At 36.1% G+C, this 17805-nt stretch overlaps 3 protein-coding genes across 4 annotated transcripts; all 3 read right to left on the bottom strand.

Annotated features, from left to right (window-relative positions):
* Positions 1-16: 16 nt before the first annotated feature.
* On the bottom strand, positions 17-5214 carry LOC140768215 (V-type proton ATPase subunit E-like). The gene is made up of 6 exons (XM_073108395.1): positions 4972-5214; positions 4047-4147; positions 3105-3261; positions 2552-2748; positions 1651-1750; positions 17-285 (listed from the first exon to the last, which is right to left on the bottom strand). The coding sequence occupies exons 1-6, from the start codon at positions 5071-5073 to the stop codon at positions 250-252; spliced, it is 693 nt and encodes a 230-aa protein (XP_072964496.1). The 5' UTR covers positions 5074-5214; the 3' UTR covers positions 17-249.
* A 372-nt stretch (positions 5215-5586) lies between these two features.
* On the bottom strand, positions 5587-10596 carry LOC140768026 (uncharacterized). Its single transcript, XM_073108102.1, has 5 exons — positions 9693-10596; positions 8921-8973; positions 7553-7711; positions 6261-6362; positions 5587-5956 (listed from the first exon to the last, which is right to left on the bottom strand). The coding sequence occupies exons 1-5, from the start codon at positions 9856-9858 to the stop codon at positions 5822-5824; spliced, it is 615 nt and encodes a 204-aa protein (XP_072964203.1). The 5' UTR covers positions 9859-10596; the 3' UTR covers positions 5587-5821.
* A 930-nt stretch (positions 10597-11526) lies between these two features.
* Positions 11527-17487, bottom strand: LOC140768025 (uncharacterized). 2 transcript variants are annotated; one of them, XM_073108100.1, is made up of 6 exons: positions 17206-17487; positions 16273-16409; positions 16155-16186; positions 14282-15898; positions 13318-14173; positions 11527-13223 (listed from the first exon to the last, which is right to left on the bottom strand). In XM_073108100.1, coding segments are annotated over exons 3-5 (2019 nt in total). In that variant the 5' UTR covers positions 16156-16186; positions 16273-16409; positions 17206-17487; the 3' UTR covers positions 11527-13223; positions 13318-13772. The 2 variants fall into 2 exon arrangements, with proteins under 2 accessions (XP_072964201.1, XP_072964202.1); XM_073108101.1 differs by having other exon boundaries at positions 16273-16392.
* Positions 17488-17805: the final 318 nt, after the last annotated feature.

The raw sequence follows: 17805 nt of genomic DNA, 5'->3' as shown, positions 1-17805 counted from the left end.
GCTTCCAACATTCGCACGCAGTGTGTTTCAGTAATATGTCAATAGAAATACAAATTGTTTTGCTTGGCATATCAAGAATGTCTTGAACTAACTTTTTTTCCCTCAAGTGTTAAAACTCGCTAATAATAGCAGAATGAAATCGGCTGCAGAAGCAAGTCATGAAATTTGTAATACCCAAAACATCAAGATAATCAAAGTAGACACCAAATAGTAGTTCCTCGTTGCCGCATCATTTGTTCGTGCCAAACATCAAGCAATGACCTGACTAAAGAGACTCCTACGAATCTGCAAGAGAAAAGTAGAAAAATAACGTCATGATAAAAGTTGTTAAGATGAATAGGTTAACAAAATTATACGATTGAACTAAAATGTTTCTTAGTATGCATTTATTAACCTCATAACGAAGATCAGCTGTCTATGCAAAATATCACTGATAAATTCAAATACACTGACACACACACAAGTAGTGGAGAAGCATGACCAAGCACCTACTGGTAGCTATTTTTCCCAAAAACTATCAATGGTACAAGAGCAAATGGAACTGGACAACACCTAGAGTATCATACATTAATTGTAAAGGCTACTATCCCTATCTCAAGTGGATTAATTATAACTATTCTCGATAAAAAGCCAAGCATGTGAATTAAAGAAACATTATGCTTATTAGTTTTAGCCTTTTTATATAAAAATAATATATTCAATTTACATTTAACATCAAACAATTTCTCTATTAACAATCTGACTTATCTTTTTTTCAGGAAAAAGAAGCATATTTATCTAACCGCCAACTGTTGTTACTTGCCAGCCGTCACAGTTTTGACTCATCTGGTGCAACAATGTGCTGGCTGTGGTGATGGAGAATAAGATATAGATTGTTAGTGGCAACCAAGGGGAGAGATAAACACGAGAAAGACAGAGAGTCGAGAAGATGGAAAAGGAGAAAGATATGGCTACTGTGCTGGTAGTAGTTACACTTTTGAGAGATGACTACTGTTGATAATTATGCTGGTAGAGAGTAAATGACAGAGGTAGTGAGGGCAAGAAGGTTGTCTGCTGCTTGGAGGAGATAAAAGGGGAGAAAGATGTAAAGAACAAATGATGATGACACTGGTGACATGAATGGAGACGAGGGCGGCGAAAGTGTTAGACGCTGTAACAAGAAGGGAGCAAAGAGAAGGAAAAGTAGGGAAAAGATAGGTGAGAAAAGCTGTGCCAGTGGTCACAGTGGTGATCGTGGACACTGCTGATGGCTGTGGTTGGATAGAATATGAGAAGCAAAATTTTCATTTACAGTCGTTTAATAGAATATCTGTAGCATAATTTCTCCATCAACAATTAAAAGTTAGTAGGTTTTGCCAATGTATTTGAAAAATAATTGTGTTACAAATAGTGAAGAAGTTAGTTTTTAGTCATGAATATTCGACTATTGAGTGGACTGCCGCTCTTCTTCTTATTTTTTTCTTTTGTCCAGATAAGTTAAACAAGCAGCGGATTCCCTAGCTTGAAGGATATCTATGGAGGAATCAAAGTTCATTAACTGTATCCAACTTATTATATTTATATTTCCTTCCATTTGTACCCAATAGAAAGTAACTAAATTATTTCTGTTGAAAGAGGAATCGATGAGAAGTAAAAGAAGATAGTAGGCACCTCTGGCAATTTCCGTCGCAAAACTAAATCAAGCCTTGCATCAAGTGTGTTTTCACAGACAATCTTTCCATCTCGTGAAGCCAAGACAATTCCCCCAGAGCTGAACCATAAACATTTGTCATCAGTAAAGATCATTTCCAGTTCCGTGATTTATCCAGTAAACAAAAAAATTGGCAATTTTATCAAAGTAAAAAGGAGCTCTTGAATACTAAGATATGAACTTAAGTAACAAACAACCAGACAATACTGTAACATGCATATCATACACCAGCACAGATTTATTAAGCAATTGATTCCACAAGACATAATTAATATTAGAGACATTGAATAAAATATTAACTGTTTAGCCAAATCGTAATTTTGGGAAAAGGCTTGGATGACGATTAATATAATTATGATCTACCATCTATCCATGCAGAAAAACTTTTTGTATCTCTCTGTCAAACATTTGGTGTAGAATTTTAAAGTTTGATTTATGAACCCATTATAAGATTGGTGTGAAGTCTAATACAATCCACACTACATAAATAAGTATAGCCATACTTGGAAGTGATATAAAAGAAAATGACTATGCAATATGTATTTATGAATTATCAAATATCATCCACAGCACCTAGTGCACTCTGCTATAACAGGTCAGTCGAAGTCCTTTGAGCTGCTAACAAAATAATCATAATCAAGTTATAACATATAAAGCAAGTCCTCAGAAACCTAACCAAATAATATTTGGAAATGCTTAAGATATCAAAATGGAAAAGAAAAGCATGAAGCAATATAAGCTTGCAATATGCCCTACAATAACAAACTTATAAGTTATAACCATCTCCTGCTAGAAGATTTTAAAAATCAATATAAGAATAGATCTTAGTATTTTACATTTTACTGAGATGAGAAATGTTACCAAGAAGGTCCATGAGCATAATAATGGCTATGAGCAGGTGGCAGATAAACATGACTGTCAATTACTATATATGGAGAATAGACATTTGCTTTTTTGGCATACTCGTCTTTTGCTGAATCCAAAACGGACTCCACAAGATCAACATCATCCCTCCGACAGCGCAACAATAGAGCTGGCTCCTTTAGTCGCAGCAAGCTCTGAAAAGTTAATTTTGCATCAGCTGTGACATGTATAAGTTACTCAACTAGAAACAAAAAAAATAAATAGTGCGTACTTCTGTGTGTGCTATTATTTTATTGGTTAGTATTTTTTTCAAGTATATTGATGTATGATGAAGCCATAGGTTATCCAGATGATATGTTGATAGTGATCCAAGCTATAACCAGACAAAAATCAAAATCTATATACGGCTAGACTTGTATAGGGAAGCAGCTTTCAGGCAGATAATATCCAACACAATTCCACTTCTACATGTATCATTAAGGAACATATTTGATAGTACAACAATAAAGTGACCAGTTGACCACAATGTTCTTTGTTTTATCTTTCAGACCTGCACGATCAATTCTTTGAGAAGTTTCTTGTAAGCAAGGTGATCTTGGCAGACATGCAAGAGCTCTTTCATAGCTGCTTCCTTCATGGAGCTTACTAAGTCATCCTGAGCTTGAAGAATTTTGATTCGAGAAGCATTAAGCTGCATTGAATACTCACTAAAAGAAGGAAATAAGAATTATGTCAAGAATGAACATAAAACTGATGTTCTAAACCATCCTAGATGCCATTGCCAAGAAAATGCAAAATCACACTTCATATGGAATTTTTATGTGTCACATGAATATTAAATGTAATAGGTGGAACTGCAGAAGTCCAATCCATGTATATGAAACAATGCTTAATGATCAAGGAATAATAATAAATAAATAAATAAACTAGATTACTCACAGCATCACAGGCAGTCAGAATTCAGAATGGCGGTCTGTGTTCAAATATCACAAGAAACCCATTAAGAAATATTAATATGCTGAAGGTTCGGCATAACAGAACTAGAAGTCGAAAAGTGTGTCAACTAAATAAGTCATAGCTCATTGTAACTGAAAGTTGCCTGATGTGTAGAAACTTCTTGTTCTCAGTCTTGACAAACTTATATGTAGAATAACTTGCTGCAATCGCCAGCATAAGAATAACAAAGCCTTGTCAATGAGATATATGTACAACAACTTTCTAGTTCTATATGCTTAATATTTATGGCTGTGATTAGCTGCTCTTCTACTGCCATTTGGACAATAGATGCTTGACATGGGATGCATAAGAAGAAGGTTGTTTGTGCCCCAGACTATCAAGTACGACCACTATAATAGGTACCAAGTAGAGATATTCCAGAGAAAAAGAACAGGACAAAAGAACAAACTATACATATAAAAAGCTAAGTATAGATCCTCAAATTATCGAGATTTACATGAAAAGAAGATGAAATGTTTAACTGCAAGTACATTACATTTTCTTTCTAACTTCAACTTGCTTCTCTTTCCTTTCATACTCCTGTCTGATCTTCTTCTTTTCAGCTTCAACCAGTTGCAATTTCTCAATATTAAATTCCTAATGCAGAGGAGCTCTCAAAACCATTAGTATGAGACAAATACTCATTACTCAAGATAAACCAGTACATGTACTAGTCAACTGCAATGCAAAGAAACAAAACCGTATTTTTTAGAAAAGAAAAAATACTGAGTAAAACATAAAAAATATCAACTCAGAATGAAACAAAAAGGACATCTGACTGTACAAGGCTTTATTGATGATAAGCAATAAGTATTTAAAATGTAAGATAATCCAGCCAATCCATGCTAATCCATGTAAGATTTAGGCAAATGTTTCTTCTCTAGCATTATTTCCAATCATGTTAGTTACCCTAATCCATGCAGAATTTATTGTCAGCATTTATCAACCTCGATTGGTCTCAGACTCTCAGTGCTCATTCTTATCCTAAACCCTTTTCTTTTATCATCTTACCCCCGCCCCCCCCCCCCCCCCCCCCCCCCCCCCCCCAAATCTTCTCAAATTTAACTTCAACTATAGCTTCCCCCGCAGAAAATTCGTTCATCTTGCTCCCTAGCCAATATTTGCAAACTAACACTTTTTCCATCAACAATGTGTGCCGGTGCTCAACTTAAATTCCTTATCCGCTAAGTACATTAATATCAACTACGCTTAGTTTATTATCCAGACTAGAGATTCGCAGCAAGAATTCAAAGGGTATAGTTTAACTTCCATATCGCATTCGACCCAAAGGACTGAAATAAAGATAAAAAAAATGCAACCACTCTCTAAAATAACATGTTACACATGACGTCTCACGCCAGTATCAAGAATCCATCGAATCAAGAGCGACAACATATAGCAGCGGAATGAGGATGAGGTACCTCTTCGGCGGAGACGGCGATCTCGTTGGCCTTCTCCTCGGCTTCTTGGCGGATGAACGCCACCATTTGCTGGATCTGCTTCGACACGTCCGCGTCGTTCATCTTCGAGTTTGAGATCCGACGGTCACCGGTGGATCGAGGAGGAGATCCGATCGGGACTCGAGAGGGGGAGAAGAACGGGAAGGGGAGGAAAACAAATTATACGCTAGAAACGAAAGAACGAAGAAACTTGGGCTTATGACAGTAATGGGATGGATGACCTTTCTCCGGACGTGCAGAGTATTAATATATACTCTTTTTCATATAAGCCCCTTGACATACATTTTTATTCCGGACGTGCAAAGTATTATATAATATTATATATTATATATTACTCTTTTCCATATAAGCCCCTGGACATACATTTCTTTTTTAAATTTGGGCGTGTGTTCTACTTGAAAGATTGCCACCTTTGTAGAGCTTATTCTTTAATAGATTGCATCCAACTCGGATCTCGCACCTGAAGATTTTTAATAGGTTAGAGGCACAAACTTGATTTGGATCTCCAGTGTCATATATCATCCTTATCACTCATACACAGCATAAGGATTTGGAATAAAAACTTAACGCGGTAGCTAATTGAACAAATATTTGCTTCATCAGGTTTTAAAAACATCTTTGTGCAGAACAGGCAAACTTTTTGTGCATCCAAAATACAACAACATAAGTTCACAAAATTACAATAGTGTGTATATGAATATTCATCCATACAAGTGAGTGGCCAGACACTCTGCGGAGAGCTATATAGTAGTAAGTCTTAAGCATAACATGAATCTGTACAGAAATTAGGATCTCAAGCATCTGCACAGACTCAAGTTGAGCTGTTGAGGAAGTGTGCCAAAGCCTTGTCGGTGTCGTTATCATACATGGCCAGTGCTTCTGCAACACTCTTTGATGAGAAACCCATTTCGCGGAGAAGGTTGTACCCTTTCACAAACTCCCTCACCTGAAGAGTAAAATATAAGATCAGCCAAATGTGCTGCCTCGGAAACATAAAACAGAAGAGAGCTGGAGATACACTTTCTTAATGCGGAAACTGATCAGGGAAAACACAAAATATCTATTTCCACTCTTGGTGTCTACTGGTGATGATTGGTAAGTCATATGGCTCACCAAGACTAGGATCACGGCTCACAAACTGATCTGACCAAACTGATCAACTAACAAACTGATCAACTTGGTGACAGCATCCAGTATTTTTCATCAGTAAAAAAACAATCAAGAAAAGTCAAGAAGAGGAAAAAGCATGCCTTCACTGGATGGTCTCCATAATTCAGAACCGCAAGTGAGACAGCTTCCCGCCCTAGTCCTGAGGCAACGTATTTGTCTACCACTGGATCTCCTGATGGAGCCTGCAAAAAGTTAAAACAATGAAATGTTGCTAGTTAAAAATTTAGACTCTAACGAGTAACATCTTAGTTATCCTCCAGTTATGATAATGATAGTTCCAAGAAATAAATGATTTTCATCATGTGAAGGATGAGAAAAAAATGGGAGTTGATAGTGGAAATCATCTTGATTGAAAGGAACCCAGGAATTCACAAGAATAACGCTCACCAAGTAATCACATTGTATATATCAATAACTTTGGGCATTGTTGTATATATCAATAACTTTGGGCATTACCTCAATTGCTTCCCCGCCCAATATACTTAGAAAAACAAGAAAATAATTACCATTCTTGACACTTCTGAAAATAAACAATAGCATATAAGCCTTACAGTGTCAATGAGGCTACAACGTAGATCTACCTATTAATTGCAGTTCATCCTCATGCAGATTGCTCAAGTTTTTAATGACAAAGAGACCACAGTGAAAGTGGGTGCGCGACAAAATTTAATAGAGGAAGTTATATTCATCTCTGACATGGAGAATCAACAGGGAAAGATGAAACACAGTTTACTTATAGGGTAGGTAAAAGAAAGAAGTGATATGATTCTCAGGCCACAGCTCATAGTTGAGTACAGCAGCTAGATGAGAAGCTGATTTTGCCCCCATAAATGATTTCCATGCATAGTGTAGTTGATCAAATAGCCACTACACTATATGACAAACCAAAAGCAAATGCTACAGATGGGATTAGCAAAGTGATGACCCTTATCAAGAGAACAATATAATAATCCACTAAGGAATTCAGTAACAAATCATTATCTTCTTATTCCTAACTGAACCCAATCTGGCCAATCCCAAGTTTGGTTTAGGCACAACCCAAGCAAAATAGAGCATGCTTTACATTATGTGAAGTTAATTTATATGCTGAAAAGCATAACCTAAGCATAAAAACAATCAAATTTTTTACTTTAAGTCTGGAGTTACTTCATGATTCTATGTTATATTACAGAAAATCCAAACTTTTATGCTTACAAATAAGATGACTCCGGATTAGAGATAATGAATATAACCAACTGAAATCACCATAATTTTCAACATCTAACAAAACAAAAAACAGCTCTTCCAATGCTTCTTTTCTGGTAGCACCAAGTAGTACAGAGTTCATGCGAAAGTGTTATAGAATTTATATAGCATAAAAGATATATTATACCGCAGAAGTTGAAGCTGCAACTCTTGATGACTGGTTTTCTGTAAATCTGCTCCAATTTTGAGTGTCTTTCTCAGCCTCAGCCAGTATCCTTTTTTCAAACTCAAAGTCAAAATGTAATGTGCAGCGGGGAACCTCTGGCATTTGTGGTGACAACTGGGGCTGAAAGTTTAACAGTTGTCAGAAAAGTTGAGACTTTGCATAAACAAGCAATTTTTAGAAGAGGGTAAGCTATTTGATTGAATGGATTTAACTTTTAAAATGTGATAGTACCTGCATATGCAAACTTATTTTCTCAGATAAATATGGAATACAATAGTAGCTGATATAGTGATGTTACTTGGACCATTATTTCAATGTACATTAGCTGATTAGCACCACTATACATATCCAATATAATGCATAAACTCACAACTGCGGACTGGATCAGAAGATGGGAACAGCTATTTAGAGGGTTCTAAGCATGATTTTCAAAATCGCTTGATCCGGATCGGGATCGGTAATGGCTGATCTCGATCCAAACCCAAAACTAGTATGATGGCAAGTTTCGATATGAGATTGGTCAATTTCAGTCATATCAGCTAAAATTAAATCTTTTTTAAGATCTCGGCCGAATTTAAAATATATCTAACCTAAGAGACATCAGTAATTGACGTCCTTAGTTGTCTTCATTTTAAGTTTTTAATTTTTATCCTCTATCTCTCACACGTACTTTCCTTCCAACCTCACACATTATCGAACTTATTTGGCGACCAATCTAGTAAGACCCTCCAGCTACTCTACATTCTGGTAAATTAGAATTAGTATTTTTTTTCCTTTTTTCTTATTTTTCCTCTCTTTCTCACCAACTATTTTACTCCTCTTTTTTTTTCTTGATACAAAACAATAGTGAGAAGAAAGATCTCTTTCTTCATTGTTGTTCTGTAGTAGTAATTTACAAGTACAAAAATTTATTAAATTCAAGTCAAAGTTTATTATAATTTTGAGTGAGTTTTTTTTTTTAGTTTTTATACTTCATATGTGACTATCTCGATCTCAATCTCTAATACATATCGTTTTCTCTAACAATCAATCCCAATCTCAATCATAATCCCAAATAATCTTGGTTCTAAGTTTGCTCAAGGAGCCAAATTAGGATAAACCTGATAGACGGTAATGGTACAGCTGAATAAAAAGTACTTTTAAAGAAGAGTATTCTACATGTAGGGTGAAACTATTATAATAAACCAACCATCAAAATATGGTCATAAAGCATCGCATTTGTAGATAAATGCGCTGATTGCAACATACAATATAACTTTCAATAAAACTTCAATGAATTTTCAGCAGAACTACTGAGTAAAAATGGAGAAGGCAAAAAGTACAACTTACAGGAGGCGCTATCTGATAGTCCGGCTTTATCACAACTTTTATGCCCAGTCCTGCTGCAAAATTGGAAAATCTGGTTTAATATGACACAACTTAAATAACAATCAACAAATAAAATGTTAAAACAGAAAACAATTGGCGCAAGAAATAGTTTATTCAAATGCAAAATATAATATGCAACTTATTTACATACCTTGTACTCACAAATACATCGGAATTGTTTCATGGTCAGTGAGAAATAATAAGGAAAAGATAGTCTCAGTTAGATGGAGGCACCAGAATGTTCAGAATGAACATATATTAACATGAAGGTTCGAAAAGGGAGTTAATCAGAATAAGTCTGTAAGTTTATATGATTCAGTGTTTTCGCTAAACAAGTGGAAGCTAAGCAGAAATCAGCGAAAAGTAAGATTAAATTAGCTCACTTAAAAAGAAATAAGAATGAGATCTAACAGATTTATGGAACTAGAGAGTGCAAAGATCATCTCTTAAAAAAGTTTTAGAAAAAAAAAATCCCTCTCACGAGGATACAAATGAAATAAAATAGTATATAAATGCTTCCCAGATCTTTCTATTAAAAGAGAAAAAAAAAACAAATTACAAACACCGGAACTCTTTCAAATGCCCTAAATCAAGATCCTACTACCAAATCAATTCAAACAAAAGACAGAAAAAGCATACAGCCATAATTTGAAGCAAATCTAACAGACAAACGTCCAAATCCCCAGCATGGAAACCAAATAATACGATCAGATCGAAGGAATTGGGGGCATACACGAGGGCGGGGCGGAGGAGGGCTGGTGGTGATAGGGCGGCGCTCCACGGCCGGACGACGGAGGAGGACCACTCTGCCCAGCCCTAGGATACATCGAGGAGGAGGAAGAAGGGGCGGGTGGACGATACATATTGAAGCCCGCACGGTTCTTGTAATCGTAGTCCATGAAAGAGGAGGAAGAGGAGGAAGAAGAAGGATTTGACGAAGTTTTCCTTTTCTTCTTTTTCTTTTTCTATTTGACGAATTCACCAACCGGAGTTCGGATCCGGATCCGGATCCGTTATTGACGCAGAGAATCCAAGTTTAGGCTGCATCTCGTTAAGCTATGGGCTGGCCCAGGTGAATTGAATTAAAGTTACAGGTTGCGTTTAACCTTCCCTTTTTCTTTTCCTTTTGGCAATATATGAACTTGTAATTTATTCATAGACTTGCTCCCAGGATGAATAAAATAAAAATTACACTACTACGAGCTTTTTAATCATCTGTGGCATACATCGACTGCTGCTAAACGTCTCAAAACTTACTATGCACAAAATACTCCATGTGAATTGCTGAGTTTATAACAACACATCGATGAAGCAACCACTACCAAACATATATAACACCACCCAATCAGTTAAAAGCAGCCACTAATGGCGATGAGCAATATTCCTCTCATCATAGGAGGGAAGCTGTACTCCACGCAAAGGGATTCAATTTTCCACTCGGGTATTACCACCTCGTTCTCTTGTCTGCCTCTATTAGGCCCAGCCCAAGCCTTCTGACACGGGCCGGGGTCTTCCTCCTTCGCCGAGCCCATTATGGAGCTAACCTTAGCTACACCAATGGCCGTTTCACTTCCACTCATCTCTCTCGTTCTCTCTTCTGACAAGGGCTTTGCCTATCCGGTTCTTTTTATAGACAGTGCCGCAGTGTTGATTGGAGAGAGGAGATGGGTTGCTTGAGAGTGTACTCAAGCAAAAGCAATCAAGGAACACGAAAGAGCTACTAACAAAGGTAGGTCCTTTTTTGGTTCCCTTTGGAGTTTAGATGGGACCTGTAAATAAAGAAGAGATCGCGTGTTTGTTTATCCTTCTCAACAAGAGTCGACATATATACTCATAAACTATTAAATATGTTACTAAGCTTTTTACATTAATATTCTAATAGAGATTACGGTTAAAATTTAACTAACTGAATAGATGGATAGTAATATTTAATTTTTTTAATGTTGTGTCAATTTCTTCAAATATTTAATTTTAATCTAATCATATTTAATATCTCCAAAATCTAGTGTTAACGAGAGAAAAGAAAACATTTTGAATTTTTTTAAGTATTTTTCTAATTCATAGAGAGGTAATTAAGTTGGGGGATTATAATACAATTAACCCAAAAATAAAAGAAAGTTTCGGATAAGACCCTATAATTTATTTACTTTAAAGCTTTTGCAGTCTAGCCCTTCCTCCTCCTCGGCTCTCAAATAAAAACATTACAAAGAAAGATAATCTTAATATAGATATTCTTTTTTATATTTTTAAAATAAAATTTTTAATCTAAAAATACTTATTTTTATGTTTATCTGTATTTAAAAATATCCTAAAATAAAATTATAATAATTACTTTTTAATATGATATAAAGTTAAAAAGAGAAGAAAATATAGTTTATCTTTTATAAAACTATAATAAATATCTTTTGATTCGAGTTGATTGATGAAATAGATTTTAAAAATAAATTAATAATTATATTTGATATAAAATATAATTATTATGATGTTAGCTGTTATTCCAAGTTGATGAGTTATATTCCGAAATAAGAAAAATTATTCGTAAAACAACAGAGGATAACTCACAAGAATAAAACCACAATAACATCACACTATTATCCACTACTAATCATAAATTTACATCAAGCCCCAACTATATAGTTTGAAGGGATAAGAGTAACGACTCTCAGAAGCAACCAAGACTTCCTCTCATGGTGAGTGGAATAGTGTACTCGGTGCAGAGGCACTTGAGCTTCCACTCCGGCATGGCCTCCTTGTTCTCATCCCCACTCTGCTTGGGCCGACCCAAAGCCAACTCAGAGGCGCCGGACCTTTCTTTCTCTTGCTGCTTTCCTTGCGCCGCTCCTCCGCTGCTCACCTTGGCCACGCTTCGGATCACTGAGGCCATTCCGCTTCCGTTCATCTCTCTCTCTCTTTATCTCTCTATAGTCTTCTTTTCTCTCTATAGATATAGCTATGGCCTATGTGTGGGTCATTCCTCATTTATAGTAGTCGATCATGGACTGATGTGGAAGGATGAGGTAGGCGCAGTTTTGGATAAGATCGCCAGTTCTTTTTATATCGAACACCCTGAACTGTACCTTTATTTTTGCTTATACCCGAACTTTTGAGCCATATTATGGAAGTCCAAATTGCAGGGTGTAAATGATAATAAACACAAAAAAATATGAGACTTCAGGTCCGATACTATCTAAAAGAAAATTTTAATATTATTATAGTTTATGTCTTATATTTTAATTTTTTATAAATTAAGTCTTATAATTTAGTGAATATAAATAAAAAATACTTTGCCGTAAGTTAAATTAACTAAACTAAAGAAAATTATAAAAATATTCTCAACCAAATCATACTAGGAATATTTTAATAATTTTAAAAATAAAAATATTTTAATTATTTTAAAAATAAAATATCTCTACTTACGAAATATCCTAACTGTGTTAGTTTAAATCTAACATAGGATATTTTCTGCACGTATTCGCTAAATTAAAAAGTTTAATTTATAAATAATAAAAATATAGAGTGTAAATCATAATTACGTTATAAAGCAAAGTGTTATATATAAATTTTTCTATCTAAAACCTTAAGTTGTTAAGAAAAAAACTATAGTTTTTATATTTCATATTTTAATACAAAGGCTCTTTGATTCAAAATGAGACATAGCAGCTTTATATGATAACATTTGATATTTGGAACTTTATAATGGCAAATACATAAAATATTCTACCTCATTTTCAAATACACTGCTACACCAATTTACTTGATAGATTATTTAGGCAAGATTATAGTGCTACAATTTACAGTGGCATTGCCATTGGTCACTCGAGAGAGGACTATTAAAAAATAGCTTGAAAGAGAACAGCAGTGAAAATGAGATGAGTGGCTTTGCTTGCTTGCTAGAGTGGATAACCCAAGAAGTGGGACCAGGTTAGGTGCTGGGTCTGTGTTGAGGATGGAGAATGATATGCTCTCAAACACTTCTAAACTTTCTATATAATAAGAGATAAAAGATCACCAAAAGCTGATAGTAACATCTTAACTCTGCCTCTATGGCATAGTGTCTAGAAGATAAAATTACTTTCAGAAGCACAAAAGTGGTTAATTGTTGTACAGTAATCAGACAACTTCTCAGGCTTCTTTTTTTTCTTCTAATCAAAACATAGCTTAGCTTACGAACCTGGGAATAGTTTTTGCGCATTCTTGTTCCTCCAAGTTGACCTTCATCTTCAGTTTCTGTGACAGCTATATGAATTCAACCACACAACACAATCTGCAATTCAGAAAGAAATGTTTATATCTGATTTTTTGTTTCTATTTTTCATATCATTGTTTCATAGGAAATCATTGGGTGAATGGTTGATTACCAATTGCAAAATGGCCTTTAGTACATCAGGCCATTCATGGATATCATCTCAATCTTCACCCCGCAGCATGCCTAAGTAAGAACAGCTTGCGCTTATACAAGCATAAACAAATTATTATGTAGCAATATAAGTCACAAAGAATTCTACCAGCACAGGAAAAGAATTGCAAAATAGGTATATAAATCTGTTGAAACTGGATAAGCAGCAGCATTTTCATAGTGGACTAAACCAGACTTGATTGCCAAGAAAATAAAGATTCAACTAGCTGAAAAGAGCTGATGGAATGCTATATATTAGTTGGTACTTGAAAAAAAAATGCCTATTTGCTGGTAATCAAGCTAAACCATCTGTTGCTAGGTTAGTAAATAGACATTGAAAATCTAACTAGGGGTCAAGAAGATCGTATATTTCACGTACTCGGAAAACATGTGTAACTACATATTACTTATGTACCATCACAAACCAAATATATGATCATTTGAACCAAAAATGGCACTATTGAACTGTCTAGCATTCAAGTCTCCACTGTCCAAGGCTGAACTAAACCGATCAAGCCATTGGGTCGGGTTGGGATTTTCTATCTCTTCCACCCACTCTGATGTCATGTCAATGTCATCTTGTACGATAGGATCGGCATCAGCTGGCTTTCCCTTTGAACGGAGCTTGAGATTGTAGTGAACGTAAAGAAGGTCATTTAATGCCTCCTTGCCCAGCCTGTTACGCTTTTCAGAGTGAATCTGCTGAATTGTGCTCCAGTTTCTCTCGAAGGTAGATGTACTGCAGACTTGACTCAGTATTCTAACTGCAGCACGCTGTAGCCCAGGTGCTGAATCCCCGTATTGTTCCCACCACATCCCTACAACATGTTCAAATGTCATTACAATAGGAATCTCAATTTTATTTAGAAGTAAAATCACTGCAATTGCAATCTCAATTTTATTTGGAGGTAACAATTCAAACATACCTGGAGAGGTGGTGTTGCGTGCCTCTCTCGCGAGATTAGAACCAAACATCCCTTGTGCCTTTCTAAATATATAAAGTTGCCCTGTGATATCATGTCTAAGTTCAGGCGTCGGCAGTAGCTTGTCAAGAACAGCGATGAATTCTTCTTTAATGATCCCAAGAAATTTCACTTCTGGATTGTATTGGATGCTGGGATTTAAATAGGCAGCTGCGGCATGAAGTGGTGAATGAAGTAGAGTCTGCCACCTTCGATCGACTATGTCCAGAAATGTCTTGCATTTGACTTCGTCCATTATGTAGTATGTCCTTATAGAATCTTTGATCTTAGTCATAGATTCATATATAGAACCAATTGCAGGTTTCCCACCCGAAACATCCCTCAGTACTTTCAACAAAGGTTCAGAAACGGCCGCGATTTCTTCAACTCCTCTCCAAAATTCACTGTCATCAAGGACATCAATACAATTGATGCTATGAGGCCTATTGGTATATGGGGAAGATGCGTAGTCGGGACTATTGAACATATGCTTCAGTCTTGACCTTTGCTTCAATATTGATTGCAGGGTAAGAAAGTTGGTTATGGACTTTGTAACACCAGTGCGCACGAGCTCCTGTCCTCCAGTGAATTTTCTCATCAGATCAAGCACCCAAACATGGTTATAAATAAATCTTGTTACAACTTGCGCTTGTAAGATACATCTGTTCACCCAATCAATCTTGGAGAAGTCTTCCAATATTGTATTCATACAATGAGAAGCACAAGGAGAGCAGAAGATTGTGCCGTAGTTCTGCATAATTTGGCTTCCGACATTGGCATAATCCATAGTATTGTCAATAATTACCTGAACAACATTTTCTGGACCACAATCTTGAATAACTGAATCAAACAAATCGTAGAGGCATTTGGAATTTTTGAAGTATGTAGATGCATCAACTGATTTGTGGAAAAAGGCTCCTAGGGGAGATGAAACAAAAAAGTTAATCAAGGCTCTGGATTTATTGTCTGTCCATGTATCAGCCAAAATAGTACAACCCGTTGTTGCCCAATCTTTCTGGATTTCTTTTATTTGCAGTGTAATTTCTGATTTGAGCTTTTGCAACCATGTGGTCCTTAATGATTCTATTGACGGCCCCCTGAATCCTGGGCCACAAATAGCCTCAAGCATAAGCTGAAAGGAATTAGATTGTGCAACACTAAAGTCCAACTTGTTTTCGAAAAAGAATTCAGCAATACATCTCTCTACATCCAAAGAAGACTGAGGCCTGACTGCAGTGCTTCCAGTAAGAAGTTTTACTAATGGAGGAGCAGCTTCTATTGGTGGTACAAAGACTTTCGTGTTAGTAATCATAAGAGGTGATTTTACTTCAGCTAATCGTTGCTTTTTGGCACTGGCAGCTTCTTTAGTCTCTTCTTTCATTGCTATGATTGTTTTTACCCTATCAGTAATTTCATCCCTTACTTTGCTACAAGGATGAACACCTTTACTTGGCAATCTTGACAGATGGAACTTCAACCTACTTATACCGCCGTTCAACACTTTCTGACAAAATTTGCATCTAACCTTGTTTCCTTCCAGCTTTTCACAGTATTCCCAGCAAACATCTTTTTCTCGAACCACTGGAGCAAGAAACAGGAAGAAATAAATCCTCTTGGTTCAAAAGAAACTAATATTTGAAAACTAGCAATTGTTTCAACCTGTTTCAGAAACATGTTATATATAAACGTAAATGCATTTAATTTCTTTTTTCAAATGATAGCACATTTGGAAAAATACTGTGGTTTGGTCTTGTTATTCAGTTAAAAAGGCAAAGGCATTCAATATTCCCCGAGACTTTGCATGTAAAGAGTGGTAGTTCAAACAGAAACAACTTACTGATGGAGTAGAAATCACCTCCAAAATGCTACCTGAAAAAGTAGTAGACAAAAAACTATGATTAAAACTTCAACCAGCTCAATATAATACATTAAGTGCTGGAAGGATAAGAATTTACATCTGTCAATCAAACGAACATGCAAATCTGCAGCAGGCAAAGATGACTTTGACAATATGAGATTGGCGTGCTTTAGTACAAATCCGATGATTTCGTTGAGACATGGCCAAATGTTTTGTTCTGGAAACAGGAAACCCCTAAATGGATAATTATAGCACTTCTATCAGACACAAAAGATAAAGATAATTTAAAAATCAAGAAAAGGCAGTTATCCATTTCAGAAACAAAAGATGAAGCATGAGCTCATGGTATCAACAGAAAATTGTAAATAATTGTCTTTCTCAGGAAAAAGGATAAAGAATTAAAGATAGTTCCTTTTCAGGATTTGGCAGCTTAATCTACTAAAGCTACTATGCATGGGATGTAAGCAACTCCTTGGTTCTAACAACACCCTCTCCAAACTACTCCAGTGTATCTTGCTACTTATATTTTGCTCAAAAGTTCACACTTTTATTTTGCATCAGTATTCATGATTCTATCCTATAGGTCACCTGATCCGAGAATGCGATTCTTAACTTACTTGAAGGCTCTCAAATTGACCTTTTTTTCTCATTGAAATAGTAAGTGCTACCAAAGAGTTTACTTTGCAAAAATCTAGTATGTGGCAAACAAATTACTGATACTGACAGGAAAGACCAAAAAAAAAAAAAAATTGGAACTTGGCGAAGTTCTGTTTCCTTCTTCACTCCAATCATATCCTCATTGTAATCTAAAATTCCCCAACTCAAAGGTATCATGGATATTTCATGCATATTTAACTTAATCTGGTACGTTTACAGTCATTAACTTCCACAAATCATGAAGTAGAGGCATGAAATTGAATACTCCCTCTGCCTCTATACGAAGGGAAATGGATAAGGAGGGAGACGAATATTTAATGGAGAGAGAAACTCCCAAAAAGGAGAGGGAGGGAAAGAGATAGGAATAACGGACCTCAGGACGCGAGGAGAGAGATGCTCGAATTCTCGGAAGCAGGAGACCGGAAACGTTCCAATTTATCGCCGGATTTTAAGGCGAAATAATAAAACCCCAGCTCCGAATAAGAATAAATATCGCGATGCACGAGATCTCGCCTCCTAGGGTTTCTCTCATCAGTCAGTCGCCTCCCCTTTCCGCTCCGATCTGAGAGGATAGCTTTTCCTTCTCTTTTCGCAGCGGTAGGTTGGTCTCTGGGGAGAATCGCGAGAACTCGCTCAGCCTTGGCGACACGTGCGCGCGATGCTAATATCTAGGGCTGCAATGGAGCCATCTGTCATCTCGAGATAATTTATTTCTGCTGTACTTCGCGATTAATTCACGATCTATGTAGGAGACTTTAGCCCGCTACGTCCCGAATTAAAACGCTACGCTTGGGCTTATTGGGCCTCAAAGTTCACGATTGGTTTGGCCCAACTTAAAGAATCCACTTGTTCACATAAAAAAAGCATTGTTACTATATTATAAAACGACTTAACTAATATCATTTATTTTTCATAAATCATAATCTTATTAATATTATCGACTATCCAAGTACCGTAATTTCAAAGATTAAAT

Source organism: Typha angustifolia, chromosome 10 (genome assembly GCF_048772165.1).
Source record: "Typha angustifolia cultivar Huaian chromosome 10, ASM4877216v1, whole genome shotgun sequence".
In the NCBI taxonomy this organism is placed as follows: Eukaryota; Viridiplantae; Streptophyta; class Magnoliopsida; order Poales; family Typhaceae; genus Typha; species Typha angustifolia.
Note: the sequence above shows the minus strand (reverse complement) of the source record. Positions and strands in the feature narration are given on the sequence as shown.